Source organism: Denticeps clupeoides, chromosome 9 (assembly GCF_900700375.1).
Source record: "Denticeps clupeoides chromosome 9, fDenClu1.1, whole genome shotgun sequence".
NCBI classification, from domain to species: domain Eukaryota; kingdom Metazoa; phylum Chordata; class Actinopteri; order Clupeiformes; family Denticipitidae; genus Denticeps; species Denticeps clupeoides.
In genome coordinates, this window is record NC_041715.1 from 15,796,986 (window position 1) to 15,812,251 (window position 15,266).

The 15,266-nt window shown below is 41.2% G+C and overlaps 2 protein-coding genes and 1 non-coding gene across 9 annotated transcripts in view; all 3 read right to left on the reverse strand.

The window, feature by feature from the left end:
• Nucleotides 1-235: 235 nt before the first annotated feature.
• slc15a1a (solute carrier family 15 member 1a) lies at nt 236-7,321 on the reverse strand. The gene is made up of 21 exons (XM_028990413.1): nt 7,238-7,321; nt 6,986-7,127; nt 6,786-6,905; nt 6,142-6,241; nt 5,968-6,058; nt 5,797-5,880; nt 5,368-5,450; nt 5,194-5,280; nt 5,015-5,104; nt 4,891-4,935; nt 4,766-4,798; nt 4,572-4,660; nt 4,380-4,461; nt 4,174-4,293; nt 2,975-3,112; nt 2,852-2,898; nt 1,998-2,105; nt 1,794-1,902; nt 1,563-1,697; nt 618-725; nt 236-474 (listed from the first exon to the last, which is right to left on the reverse strand). Exons 1-21 carry the CDS (start codon nt 7,242-7,244, stop codon nt 250-252), a joined length of 2,043 nt encoding a protein of 680 aa, XP_028846246.1. The 5' UTR covers nt 7,245-7,321; the 3' UTR covers nt 236-249.
• Nucleotides 7,322-9,318: 1,997 nt separating this feature from the next.
• The window catches only part of zmp:0000001200 (dedicator of cytokinesis protein 9), a 66,689-nt gene continuing 60,741 nt past the window's right edge, over nt 9,319-15,266 (reverse strand). For 3 of the 7 annotated variants that reach the window (XM_028990406.1, XM_028990405.1, XM_028990400.1), the window contains 9 exons: nt 14,701-14,814; nt 14,444-14,449; nt 13,742-13,771; nt 13,083-13,229; nt 12,291-12,501; nt 11,603-11,793; nt 10,780-10,880; nt 10,562-10,700; nt 9,319-10,311 (listed from right to left, as the gene is read on the reverse strand). In XM_028990406.1, coding sequence (XP_028846239.1) covers nt 10,186-10,311; nt 10,562-10,700; nt 10,780-10,880; nt 11,603-11,793; nt 12,291-12,501; nt 13,083-13,229; nt 13,742-13,771; nt 14,444-14,449; nt 14,701-14,814 — 1,065 coding nt within the window. In that variant the 3' untranslated portion in view covers nt 9,319-10,185. The remainder of the gene's footprint in view (nt 10,312-10,561; nt 10,701-10,779; nt 10,881-11,602; nt 11,794-12,290; nt 12,502-13,082; nt 13,230-13,741; nt 13,772-14,443; nt 14,450-14,700; nt 14,815-15,266) is intronic. The other 4 variants (XM_028990403.1, XM_028990402.1, XM_028990404.1 and 1 more) reach the window with 2 other exon arrangements.
• trnaa-ugc (transfer RNA alanine (anticodon UGC)) lies at nt 11,340-11,411 on the reverse strand. Its single transcript has one exon. It is a non-coding gene; the product is annotated as a tRNA-Ala (tRNA).

The following is a 15,266-nucleotide window of genomic DNA, read 5'->3' on the forward strand; positions in this document are numbered from 1 at the left end:
ATGTACTCTTTATCGTGCCCTTTTATTCAAACAGAAACACTCACTGACACTTCTGTTTAAAAGACATTTCACACTATGTAAATTAAAATATTACAAAACTGGGCCTGGAGAGGTTGTCCTTTAAATCAGTACATAGTACATAATAAATAATACATTATAGAGCTTCCATCAACCCCCATTTTGCATACGCCATATGGGTATGTTTAAGTGTATTATCACAAAGTTAGTTGTCTGCATGCCTCATGTGGGTTACATCTTGGTCCGTCTGGAAAACACATCAACATCTTCAGTCGTATTAACGACTTGATCTTTAGTCATTTCTAATTGTTCTTTTTCCTCAGGCTCCAGTTCCTTCTCCTCCCTGTACTGAGCCTCGATGGCAGCCGGATCCATGTAGGTGTAAAAATAGGCCATGATGGAGAAGATCACACACACTGCCACCAGGAGACATGCAAAGAGCAGATACTCTGCCCACTGAGGTGAAAGAACAAAGGCTGTAGGTTATGAAAGCGTGATCACATGACATGTTCTTGTACAGTCAGAGATGGATGAATGTTAGAGTTGAGAGAATGATAGAAAAAGAAGACAGGGTTACTGTATCAATAGATGGCAAATACCTTCTGTGGGATCTTTGCCAGCTCGGCCACAATCAGAACAATGAAGTTGCCCACGGCAACAGTAAAGAGCCAGCCTGCCTGAAGCACTGCCTTCATGTTGCTTGGTGCCTAAGACGTAGAGAGGAGAAGAAATATGCACAGGCTGCATTAAAAGCTGTAAAAACCTCTGCAGTTCACGATAGGAGTTGTTATTATATAGAAGATTTAATGGAACACTCATGTAGAAAAACGTCTATATATTTTTCTTTAGCTAAAAATGATTTCTGTGATATACTAAGCTGCAATCCTAGATAAGAACTACATAGGACTGTAGATCCTTATTAACTACAGTAAAAATGTGTTAAAATGTTAAGCCTTAACATTATATTAAGTCTTTAAATCATGACATTTCTCAGAATTTATCACTGAGGTCTCAATGTGATAAGACAGTCTCGCCTCTGGACGATTTCCCATTTCCAGCGGTCACTACTGTGACGCATTAAAATCATCAAATGAAGCATCCCTTATGTGGCCCAGGGTGGTAGTAGCCTAGTCAACCAGAAGATGACTAAGTCACAGGTTCAAACCCCACTTACTACCATTGTGTCCCTGAGCAAGTCACCTGACCCTGAATGTCTCCAGGTGGAGTAACTACTGATTGTAAGTCACTCTGGATAAGGTTGTCTGATAAATGCCGTAACTGTAAATATAATTGCCTGGGGAGCAGTGTGTGGGGACGGTACCTTTGTACGGTACAAGGCTATCTCAGTTGGTGGATTTGAACCTGTGGCCTTCCGGTCACAAGTCCACTTCCTTAACCACATCTCTAGATCTGAAGTACTAACAGGAATCTAAAATCACATCTAATTTTATCCAGTAGGTATTCAGTTTTGAGCTACACCAAAAGTTATACATATATTTTTCCAATATTGTCCTATTTTAAACATGTTTTTAATCAATAATTACCTGTGAATAAGAAAACTCCAACCCAGTGACGGAGAAGACGACCTCTCCAGCAGTTATCAGGAAGTATTGAGGGATCTGCAAGGCAATGCTCACGGAGTTTGGCTGGATTTCCTCAATATCTCCAATGTTCCCACACTGGATCAAATAAATACAAATAAGTAAATTTGTTATAAAATCAGCACAGGGGGTGATGGTGTGAGGATGGCAACAGCCTCAGTCAATGCTTCTTACGTCATCCCATATGAGGTTACTGGGAAGCAGGATAGTGTAGGCAGCTCCATATCCCAGGATTTTGGTATATTCACATTTCTGTACCCCGTTGGTGATGTTGAAGGTGTGCCTTGCAATGTAGTAGTACATGTTGTTTTTGCAAGACATAGAGTGAGAAAGTATGTTTTTTTACAGCATTTTGTGGGATGATGCACAGAAACTCACTTTCCTTGTGGTATAAGAGAGTAGTTTGAAAAAAGCAAGGGGCTGATTGTCTCATAGTTTGCTGCTTTGGTTGATACATTCACTGGTGTGCTGAGGGCATTGACAAATCTGGACAGATATGAAATATGAACAGTGAATAAAACAATACCACACATAAAAGCAATGTACAGTACAGGCCAAAGGTTTGGACACCTTCTCATTCAATGTGTTTTCTTTGTTTTCATGACCATTTACATTAGATTCTAACTGAAGGCATCTAAACTATGAATGAACACATGTGGAGTTATGTACTTAATAAAAAGTGGAGACCTGACCTCCACAGTCACCAGACCTGAACCCAATCCAGATGGTTTGGGGTGATCTGGACCGCAGAGTGAAGGTAAAGGGGCCAACAAGTGCTAAACACCTCTGGGAACTCCTTCAAGACTGTTGGAGAACCATTTCAGGTGACGACCTCTTGAAGCTCATTGAGAGAATTCCAAGAGTGTGCAAAGCAGTAACCAGAGCAAAGAAACTAGAATATAAAACATGTTTTCAGATATTTCACCTTTTTTTGTTAAGTACATAACTCCACATGTTCATTCATAGTTTTGATGCCTTCAGTGAGAATCTACCAAATGTAAAAGAAAACACACTGAATGAGAAGGTGTGTCCAAACCTTTGGCCTGTACTGTACATGTAGCACAGTAGGCATAATTACATTTTGGAATTTCAGTTGATATTATGATATTATGGGTTTGCATGATATTATGGGTTTTATTTAGGCTTGCCATTATATTCTAGGTCGGGTGTGAGTAAGTACTCAGCCTGGTAAATGCGCCTCTAGCAGCCCCTAATGCTTTGAATTTGTTTACCTTATTTCATTGCCTCCTTTCTCTGGTTTGGCAGTTTTATCCTCAACCTGTGGAAGGTGAACATGAATAGTTTGTATACAAGTTATGTCAGTTATGAATATTATTTGTATCACCGCTACTCACCAGGTTCAAGAAGTTTCCTGGGGCAATTAGCAGTGTCTGTCTCATTTCTTTTGTTAACGTGAATCTTCGGGCTTCAGATGTTGTGTTTAGTGACACCTCTATGGTGTCAGTCTCAAACATTATATAATCCTCACTGGCCTGTAAACAATGAAAAGAATCAAGGGACAGTGGCAAGAAAATGTCATGGTTTTCATGCATTCATTTGTTACATAATCTAAGCAGATCTTCATCCTTCATGTCTTTATTGAGAACATCCCTAAACAACTCAAACTTCTAGTGGAAAACGTAAGTGAACCCTTGGCATTAATAACAGGATGAACCCCCCATTGGCAGCTATAACCTCAACAAGGAACTTCCTGTGGCTCTGGATCAGACCTGCACATGGTTCAGGAGGAATCCTAGCCCCTTCTTCCTGGCAGAACTCCTTTAGCTCGGTCATATCCTCGTATGCATGACTCTCTTCAAGACATTCAATAGCATCTCTATTGGGCTGACTTCTGGGATTTTCTTTTTCTGAAGCCATTCTGTTCTTCCTTTGACGTATCATCTGAGATTCAGACTCTCTCACATAATTCTACAGAACGCTCAATGATTGCAAGCTGGCCAGGTCCTGATGAAGAAAAGAACCCCCAAAACATGATGACATGATGTACCATATGTAGTGCTGCCTGTTCTACCCAACTTGTCAAATCTTAGTCTCATCTTGCCAAGAGTGTCAGTTTGCCCTTTCACCAACTTCAGGCATGCAGGAATGTTCTTTTCAGTAAGTAGCAGGTTCCCTCGTGGTGTCCCTGCTTGTTCAATGTATTTTAGCAGTTCCAGTCATGCCTTCAAATCTTTGTCTGTCACTCTGGGTTGTTTCTTTACCTCAGTGCTGAGTGTTTGTTGTGCTCCTGGGATCATTGTGACTGAGTGCCCACTTCTTGGTAGAGTAGCCACAGTCCTGAAACGTTTTTCCCCATTTGCAGACTATAGACTGGTAATTTCTTTGAAAGGAATCCTTTTCCAGCTTTGTGTAAACCAGCAATTATTGATCACATTGAGCAATATGAGTTGATTATGGTTGTTCTCAATAAAAATATGAAAGATCATAATTTGTTTGTGTTTTTTTTTATTTTAGGCGCATTGTATTTAGCAATTCCATTGACTTAAATCAGATCACATTTTATGGCAACTTTTTTTTTTTTAATCAAATTTACCTGGCCTGCTCCAAGTACAACCGGCTCATTTGGGGGAATGGTCACAGTCACACCGCTCTCTGCAATGTTCAGCAGGTTCAGTTGGGCCTGGGAGGATGAGGGGAACACCGGCAGGGTTTTCTGACAAGAAAAGGGATTTCAGTTAGTCTCCGTACACGAGACAAAGTCTCTGGCTATGAGCAAACCAAAAGGCTGAACAAACTCACATCAATCTGAAGTTGAACCAGGGCTGCGGCTACAAAGGCCATGGCAGCCAGGAACATTCCCACTGTCATCCGTTTCAAGGGTCTGTTAGAAGATGTGTTTGCTTTAATGAAATTAAATAGCTTGAGACTAAATATTTATAGACAATAGTGATATGAAATACTGATAAAGAGATCAAAGTGTCCAGAACTTACGAGAAATTGAAGCCACATTTTTTAATGAGTGGATAGACAATCCTGTCCATTATTGGAACCAGTGTGAGAATAAGAATGGGATTTACAGTCTGTGAAACAGCATGGTGTCTGGTTAACGGTGCAATTCCAGAAAACAGTATTAACCATTCCCTTTCCTCAAAAGCATTGCATCCTACTCAATGTTCCTCAATTACCTGCATCTGATCAGGCTGCAGGACGATCAATCCCTGGAACAAAAGGAAAGGCACATTACATTAAAGCAGATTTCACACATTAAGAACAATTCATGCATGTAATGGGTCAAATGGTTAAAACTTACAATGTCCCCGTCCATAGTGGTGGCCTGGAGAGTCCACCGAGAACCCTGTACAAATGACATAATATGTTTTAGCTTGCTTACTTCAGGTTCTTTGTAGAAAATGCATAAAGGTGATGGAAATGACCTTTTGGTCAAATAGAGTCCAGAACATCGGAAGGGGGATGTACAAGAACAGCACCTTGAGGACCATTTTGATCTGAACAATCAGAAGTTTCTGGAACAGAAAGACGTAGAGATTTAATAGAGTATGTGCAGGGCATCTGCCATGACTACGTTGCCCGAGATGAAGATGCAGATTCTCACATCATATTTTTCAGAGGCCCAGTCCATCCAGTGCTCTCGTTTTGGATATTTGCTACTCCTGTGCTTGAAACGATTTTTTATGGCAAACTGCAACATGGCAGAAGTTGCAGGTTACGTGAAGCATACAAGCATTCAAACAAAAAAAAAGAACAAGCTTGACCTTTTGAAACTCACCCCTATGCACTTGCACACCTGAAGTATGATATTACCCTGAGGTGCAGCCTTAACATACATGCCGCTTCCTGCGATGAACACAACTGCAGAAGACAACCACAAATCGCAGATGTCAGCACGGCAGACCTCTCTGCGGAAGCAGGTGGCAAAAAGGGGCAGTGGTGGCCTAGTGGTTAAGGAAGCGGCCCCGTAATCAGAAGGTTGCCGGTTCGAATCCCGATCTGCCAAGGTGCCACTGAGGTGCCACTGAGCAAAGCACCGTACACTCCTCCCCGGGCGCCTGTCATGGCTGCCCATTGCTCACTCAGGGTGATGGGTTAAATGCAGAGGACAAATTTCACTGTGTGCACTGTGTGCTGTGCTGCAGTGTATCACGTGTGACGATCACTTCACTTATTTTATTATACTTATTTAAAAGTGCACACTCACCCAAGGAGATGACCATGAGGACAGCGGGCACACCAAAGGCCAGGGGGTAGCACTGCTCCTGGCTGTGGATGCCACACTCCTTAGCTGTGGAGACAATCGTAGCACTGAAGCAACTAGTGCAGGTTCATCGAGCTGTACCACATGACATTAGGATAAAGAAATCAACCATACATCTAAGGATTGGGGTGATGATGGTGGATAAGAGGCTGCCAGCATTGATGCAGAGGTAGAAGACTGAGAAGAAGGTGCTCCTTTGTGTTGTCTAGAAAAAAGAGAGAGAGAGAGACGAGCATTCACACTCTGCTTAATGAAATGTGGGCAACGGTGTATTGAACACATTTGTACCTGGTGCTCCTCAAACTGGTCTCCTCCAAAAGCGGAGACACATGGTTTGATACCACCAGTGCCGAGAGCAATGAGGACAAGACCCAGCATGGACAGAGCCCTGCAAAAAGAGCGTTATATACATCCCACAATGCACTGTATATACTACAGATGTACTGTATGACAAAGAGTGCAAACATACCATAATTCTTTCTTAATTATTAGGCCTTATGTGGCACAGATCTAGTGTTTCAGTATAAAGGGACTCACTGACCGCTTATATTGCATATATTTATACATGTGTCTGCATATAATGGGCTGAAAGTATGTTGTCACAGCATGACCTCTTGCATTGGTAAACCCTTTCTAGCCAACAATGGCACTAACTGTCACTGCACTGATGAGAATGGCTGCACAAATGCAAAGTGGTCACAAATACTTACAAACTGAGTAAGAAGCAACTACTTGCAAACTTGACACCTTGGCAGATATAATGGCATGAAGTACTTAATAAAGTGTTAGTTGTTGCACTATAGTTGCAACAGATTTTTTTTAGTGCACTAATCTTATCAGGACTGCCAGCATGTGCATTTTAAATATTAACTGGTGATCTTCGGCTCCAAATGGGGATTCATTAACACAGAGCTAACAGCAAGATAACTCACACATGGAAGGTCATGTTGTCTGGTGTCCCGTTTCTGTCTGTGTCAGTGATGTCATGAATGGCACTCACAGCCATTACAATCTGTCCAATAGCATAGACAATGGACAAGTATATGATTGTCCTAAAAAGGGAAACACTGTTAAAAGACAACAGTGGTCTACTGTAAAGTCTGGTAGCACAGAAATGAGCAGTCATGCTCACCGGAACTTCCCCAGCCAGGAATCAGCCACAATGGCCCCCAGAATGGGTGTCAGGTAGCATAGTGCCACAAAAGCATGGTAGATGGAGGTGGCCAGGTCTTCATCCCAGAGCAAAAAGTACTTGAAGTACAACACCAGCACAGCTGCAGAGGTACAAGGGAGGTAGAGGGCGGCTGTCAGGGGTCTGCGCCAGTTTGTGTGTTCTAGTTGTAAAACAACTGGCTGTGCTCTGACAGTCCTTCATTTTGCTCACCGCGCATGCCATAGTAGGAGAACCTCTCGCAGAACTCATTCACCACAATGAAGAAAATGCTGACAGGGTAGCCACAGCATTCCACCCTCTAGAGTTACAACATGCATGTTAAATTAGCTTGTGTTTAAATATATTTATTACTCTGTATTTATTATACAGCAGGGCCAAAACAAGAATTGTTTAAGAATAACGATAAATTGAGAAAAAAATATTACAAACAAACCATCTTTTGAAGACATCCTCAGCACATAAAGGAATTTAGATATTACTACAGTGAGGAAATGTTTCAGAAGTGAGGTGAAAAATTCTCTGAATATTTTGGTTATGGATAGCATAAGATATGTATATGTGTAGCAGATGAAAAAAATCACTGTCTACAAAAACTTGCGTAAATTGTCATAATACAACATATTAATACAATATGGTAATTAATGAAAGAAAGAAAGCTGCCTTAGGTTTATCCAAAGTAAACTGGAAGAAATACAGATTTATTTTTATTATTTTTATTATTACATACAGCACACCTACCTTTGATTTGGATTTCTTGCCATCAGCCTTTTCTTTGCTGTCTACTTCTGTAAGATGAATAAGGAGTCAGGGGACACAGTTTTCTCCTCCGAAAAGGAAATGAAAAAAACAGAAACACTTATTCACACACCGCTGCTTTCTCCTTTCTTTCCAGCCATGGCTGTCAGATCCCACGCGGCTGTGGCACAACCTTCTGTTAAAAGACAGATGCTGAGAACGACGAGACAGCAGGATTGACTCGTGCAGACATTATCGCCGCATCATTATAGGACGGAATTCAGTCAGGAAGGCGGACTATGTCCTGTTTTATGATGTTTTGCTCAACGCGCCCGATTCACTAATTACTCCTGGAAAATAGTCACCAATTTTTCATGTTGTTTCTTTACTTATTTACTTATTCACAGCGCATCACTTTTTCCACATTCCACGAAAACTGACAAATCACATCTACATATGTATTCACAGCCTTTCTGAATCTGATGCTTGGAACATCTATCCTTGGTCAATTTGGCCCATTCCTCTTTACAGCACCACTCATGCTCCATCAGGTTGGATGGGAAGCGTCGGTGCAGCCATTTTAAGATCTCTCCAGAGAGAGATCTGGCTGGGCCACTCAAGGACATTTACAGAGTCGTCCTGAAGACACTCCTTTGATATCTTGGCTGTGTGCCTAGGGTTGTTGTCCTGCTGAAAGATGAACCGGCGTCCCAGTTCAAGAGCACTTTCATCCAGGATGTCTCTGTACATTGCAGCAGTCATCTTTCCTTCTATCCCGACTCGTCTCCCAGTTCCTGCAGCTAGAAAACATCCCCACAGCATGATGCTGCCACCACCATGCTTCACTGTAGGGATGGTATTGGCCTGGACATGATCAGTGCTTCGTTTCCTCCAAACGAGATGCCTGTCACTCACACCAAAGAGTTCAATCTTAGTCTCATCAGACCAGAGAATTTTGTTTTTACATGGTCCGAGAGTCCTTCAGGTGCCTTTTGGCAAATATGCCAAATATGTCAGGCCGCTCTGCCAAACAGGCCTGACTGGTGTATGGCTGCATAGATGGCTGTTGTCATTTTAGAATGGGTCTACAGGGGACCCTTGGAGTGATCATAAGGTTCTTGATCACCTCCATTTATCCCCGGTCGCCCAGTTTGGGTGTCTGGACAGTTCTAGTCCTGGTGGTTTTGAACTTCTTCCACTTACAGATGATGGAGGTCACTGTGCTCATTGGGACCGTCAAAGGAGCTGACATTTTTTTTGTAACCTTCCCCAGATTTGTGCTTCAAGACAATCGTGTCTCTGAGGTCTAAAGACAATTTCTTTGTACTCTGACATGAACTGAGGGACCTTTTAATAAAAAAAAAACTCAAGTAAACTTTTTTCATGTTATAATTATGGGGTGTTGTGTGTGTAGAGTTCTGAAGAAAAATCTAAATGTGGAAAGAGTGATGCTCTGTGAATACTTTCCGGATATAATTTAAACAATATGGAAACGAGGCTTTGCACTTTGGGCTGGTTCTTAAAGAAGCAAAAATAAATAATCATGGACCACATGATGCAGAGAAAGAAATTTTAAAGTTTATTTAAAAGAAGAGTATCAACATTTAAATACAGCAGAACAGAGACATTCTGTTAAATAATAATAAAAAAAACCCATTCATTCCCAATATAAAATGATTCTTTAACACTTAAAAGGAACACTAAAATGGTAAAAGCTTCATATTAACTTCCACAGTAGGCTCTGTCATGGGTTCCATACTTCACCACTTTGGCAAAAAAGGACAAACATCATCTATACAGTGTATGAAACAGACACAGCAAGATTTCTTGCAAATATTGCACTCCTTTGATATATATATATATATGTACAAGAATAAACATGTAGGATTATATGTATACCATGGCTTTTAATATTGTCAAATTCTGAGTCTAAGACACTGAAGTGAATATGTCAAATGCTAAGATGTTTTTTTATTACGATCTCTCAGAATGTAGTGCTGGTTTGTAAAAATATAATGTTTCTATGTTTACTTATGTTTCAACACAAGGTTGTGTGCAACACAGGAGAGTCGTTCAACATATATCAAGAATAGACTTCAAACTAAAACATTAAAAGAACTATATTAATACAAAGAAAAATACTTTTAAAATAAATCTACGTAAAACGATTACCAAATTGAGATTGGCCAAATTGAGTTTTGATGAGTACTGGGACGTCTCCACAGGAAACACAACTGAAGAACCCCCATCATGCAGAGGATGAATCCACCAAACACACACTGTCTACAGCCCAGGCCATCCGTTCTGGGACTCGTGAATCAGCATGGTGGACGACATGCTGGCTCCTCTCACATCCAGACTGATACCAGCATGGCGGTGGGTGAGAAGAGAAGGCTGTAGGGAAACACTGGCGCGTTCCAGCCTCAGACCACGGACGAGGAGCTCGGGATGCCCTGGATGGTGGTGCTGTTGGGCGTGCCGCTAATGGCGTTGAAGATATGCAGCGAGTTGGGAAGGACGCTCTTCATCACATCCTCAACAGGAGAGATCTGAAGAGCAGTGAGAAACAGAACCGTAAAAACCAGAAATGTCAGCCACCAGATTACAAAAAACCCATAACAAGATATGTGTGAAATGAATGTGCATTACCAGCCAATCTGCTCACAGCAGCACAAAAAACAGCAAAAAAACAAAAACAAATAAGGAACAATAATTCTATCAAAATAAATGTTTTAATTAGGGGCAGGTTCATTTGAATAATGTAAGATTAGATTTTGGTTGTGATACTGAATTACTTACTTGTTCCCGCATGATGGTGGACAGCTCTCTGGTCAGGTCTTTGTAGTTGGCCTTCATCTCATCATGATACTCCTGCTGGTCCTCTTTAATCAAACGCTCATTGATGCCCAAACCGTGACCACAGGCCTCAACAAATTGCCTGAGAACAAGAAAACACAGATGAGGAAAATGGGCTGACAAAGATCAAATTCTACAATGGCACCCCAAAGATGTCTCACCTGAAGACTTCTTTGAGCTGTTTCACCTTGTTGTCAGGATACTTTTTATTACTGGTGTCATCTAAGAAAGCCCTGGCGTAGGCGAGTGGACCAGCATTCACCTGCCAATTATACGAAAGATGAATTAACAGGGAATGTTACCGTACACTACTGCACAAATGCATAGGGACATTTTTCCATTCAAAATTAATAGAAAATAATCTCAAATGAATAAGCAAGTTAGTAAGTTGATAAAGTTAATGTTTTTTATTATCAAATTAATATAAAACTTTACTTTTGACAAAGCGAAGTGAAGTGAAAGTGAAGTGATTGTCATGGTGATACACTGCAGCACAGCACATGGTGACACAAGGAAATGTGCTTTTAACCATCACCCTTGGTGAGCAGTGGGCAGCCATGACAGGCACCCGGGGAGCAGTGTGTGGGGGCGGGGCTTTACTCAGTGGCACCTCAGTGGCATCTTGGGATTCGAACCACCAATCTTGTGATTACGGGACCACTTCCTGAACTGCTAGGCCACCACTGGCCCAAGAGACTGCTACGCTAATGAGTAGTCACCATGGAGACACCAGGGACTGAACCTGGGACCTCATACATGCAAAGCATGTGCTCTACCACTGAGCTACATCCACAAATGCACACATGCAAAGAACATGCAGTTTGCAGGAATTATGAACATTGTCTTTCTGACAATGTCCCTCTCTACATTTATGCAAATATTCCCTTCGTTAAAAGATGTTTTCAGCTACCATAGACATTTGAATAAATAGATAAGCAGTGTAGATAAGTGCCTGTTAGTGTGTGTGTGTGTGTGTGTTTGCACCTGGACACTGATGCTGCCCTGCAGTTTGAGCTGCAGCCGGATCATGTCCACCTCACTGGAGGAGCAGAGCTGCCTCAGCTCAGCAACTTTTTTACTCATCTCATCAATGGCCACCTCAATAGGGTTCAGGTCTGTGTGGTGCTGGTACATCACTGCAATGCGCTTCTTCACATACGGGAAACAGTGGGTGGCTGAAAAGCATGCGGGGACATTCATAGCCGTGCTTCATCACAGACTTCTCATTTATTATCAAGTAACACAGATAGCAGTTGTACTTTGGGATCCTTTTGTAATAAAACTATATAATTATAACATCATATAACAATAAATTTTGTTCAGTGGGCTTTATGAAGGTCGCTGGATAAATAGCTGACACCTTCAGTACCTAATCGGCTCTTTGCAGGGGAAAGAATCTGAACAGCCATCCATTATCATGACTCTGGAGATGGTTAATCACCCCTAGTTAATGAAACGGTCCTATATGACCAAACACTATGTGTTCAATCTAAATTCTTTAAAAGGGTATGTTGAAGGAACATGAAATGTCCACTTGGTCATACTAGACACCCCCCAATTACAACATGCCTTAGCAGAACAATCAGTGGAGGCTTTGATCAGCAGACTTTGGTCTGCAGAGTCATTGTTGAGGTTTAGCATTCGATCCACCATGAGGATCAGAGTCTCTTACTCGTCAGGATTGTCCGGCGTTTACACTGTTCCTCGACTCCCCCCTGTTTCTTTCCAGACACGGTGAAGGGCATCTCGAACACAAAACGGCGAATGTTGTGGCTCCTCTCGAAGTCGGTCTTCCTGTCCACCAGCTCCTTCTCCTCCAGGAACGGAGTGACGTGGGTGACCTGGATGTATGCGTACTTGGAGTCCAGGTCTTTGGGGTTTATCTGAAATGAATCATTAGGCAGTGTGATTATTTAGTTAAAGATATACTTCTCTGTCTAGGCTCCTAGGTGGTGGAATGAACTAGATGTTAGAAGAGCTGATCTTCAAAGCAAGCTAAAAACCTGCCTTTTTAGGAAATAATTAGATTAAAAAGGCCTCTTACTTACATTTATTTAAAAAAATGTAACAACTAGTGTTGTTAAATATAGTTATTATACTAATGGTAATTACAGATAATTTCAGAGTGAACCAAATGACAATGATAGAAATCTTAAAGCACTTATGCGAAATGCTGTGCCTGTAAGATGTTAATATACAACAATAAAGGCAAACAGAGCAGTTGTACACAGTTCAGTGTACTACAGTGTGTGACGTGCCCTAGGAGCTATTGCTATTGCATGAAAACAAGCTGACGGCAAAAGATTAAATAATAATCCATATTATACATTATACATTATTAAATGCATGGTAATAACCATTAAGGGCATTTATCAGATATAATGTTAAATGCAAACATTTTGTTTTGTGCACTGTGAGCTGTGTATCACAATGACAAAACCAAGTACAGACAGGAAATACCCACCCTTCCTGAGTCCTGAATCATCTTCACATTTTCTGCACTGAACTTGTCTGAGTAAAGCTTGAGAAGCCTCTGGGAGATCTCAGACAAAGGGGTGAATTTGGGCTCCTTGTAGATGTACTCTTTACCATCCTCATCCTCAAAGAACCCCTGCAAAAGAGAGCCTTGTTGAGGGACCATTTAATGACATGACTTCAGTAAAAACCCTTCAGGGTGAACTACAACACTCTCAGCATCTATTCAACTGGCACAGGATGTCAGAAATGCTGCACTGCATCCAAGTACATCCGTATACCCGCCATCTGCCTCAAATTAATAATTAAACATAAATAAGTTCTATCATCTACCATATTATACAATGTCCTCCAACTTAGTTCCATGTTTAACATGTTTTTGTGCATTCTTAATAATATTTTCATGTCCATTCAAACGTCCCTATGCTTCTTTTAGTGCTAACCTTATCTGAGGATGATTTATTTTTATCTTATTGTGCCCACTGCAGAACAACATTTCATTTCTTTTTGAACAAGAGTGAGTCGTGAGACATATTTAGCGTTTCTTCATTACGTTTAGTAAATGCACATACATTTTCACTGCTAGCCAATGGTGGACAAACCGCTAAGAGGACATCACAATCCTACAGTCATTTCTGCTCCATTTACCTCAGTCCCAGTGTCAGTAAACTGGTACTGCTAAAGGGAGGGTTGTAGAACGATAGAAAACAGATCACAGTTATTACATCTCCCCCGTGGCTACAACAGCATCACTGCACATCAACACATTGTTATTGTGCATGGCTAATGAGAAGCAATTTATCAAAACCAATACACACTCACACACAAAACACACAGAGCACATATAGGAGCCTTGTGTGAGAGACGAATGGCTTCCTAAAGCATGACAGCAGCAACACACACAACCTATTAATTCATTTCACTCTAGAATGTGCACAAAACAGCAGGCGAGTCAATGCAGCAGCAACCAGTGTTAGAGTCAATGGTAGAGTTTAGTAGCTTTATGCAGGACGACTAGTAAGTTCATATCAGGGGACACAATTAGTTAACCCGCTTCCAGGTTTAATTTATGCACTGTGTCCCTGCTGCATGATGAATGGACATGTGATGTTCTTGTTGTGTGCCGATTGGTCAATCTGCAATGTTCACACGAATCTTTCAGAGATGGAAACCAGTCAAAACACAACAAGAACATTTCAAACATTCACAGGAGCACGTTAGTTCTTATTAGTAGTCCTTAAAGCAAATGTTAGCGTCCCACTTGACATGGAGTCGGCGGTCGCTATAGCAAGTCATGGATTAGAGAGAATGTAGCACACCACACCCACTCAAGCCTTTTACCAAACTTACCGCTGCCTTTAAAGAGGACAAAAGATGGAAATAATAATTTTTAAAAATTATTAAAATGAAGGAAAGGAAAAAGGCATGCATCATACTGAAGAAATACAGAGCAGCTCTCAAGATTGAAAAGGACTAGCAGTAACTTGTTCAGAGCGCAAAAAAAGAACACACTTTCAAAGACCATTTTCTTCTTGTACTCAAGTCATAAATCTCACGATCAAATCATTATCACTTGACATCTGCCCCATGACAACAAACCTGCTCACCTGGCCAAAGAAAGCCACTCTGAAGTAGGTCCCCAGCAGCCGCTTCCCAGTGTGCATGACCTCGGTCACTTTGCTGTAGGCCCGGTGGAGTGTGTTATACAAGTGAGCCAGTTTCTGAGACAGAAGTACACATGCACAGGTTGATTAATCGGAAAATATTGAAGTATTCGATAGAGGACTGTGGAAATACTTCATCAATGATGCGGCTGTTGGTGTTGTTGCTAAGCAACAAGCAATCAGTTGGTAGGAAGCAGGTGCTTATAACTTTACACATTGACCAGGACAACAAGGTTTATCAGAGACATTAATTATTGTCTCTGATTACCATCGATGTCTCTCAGTCATTTGCGATGCATTTAGTTTACGTTTTACAGTTACATTTTTTTTTTTTTTAGCAGACTCCTTTATCCAGAGCGACTTACAATCTGAAGTCTTGTGGTCTTCTGGTTCATAGGTGAGTGTGTTACCCAGTAACCCCCCCCCCATTCAAAAGCAAAACTGAACAAAAACCAAATATCTTCTCACTTATTCTATACCTTTTTTAAACAAAGGTAAAGATTGCCACC

Bases quoted from the DNA above. Each gene is read 5' to 3' on its own strand.
- slc15a1a (XM_028990413.1), bottom strand. The intron at 2,899-2,974 runs GTGAGTAGCGGT...CACCTTCCACAG, and splicing joins CAGGAAACTTCTTGAACCTG to GTTGAGGATAAAACTGCCAA. The intron at 1,698-1,793 runs GTAAGAAGCATT...TATTTGATCCAG, and splicing joins GTAACCTCATATGGGATGAC to TGTGGGAACATTGGAGATAT.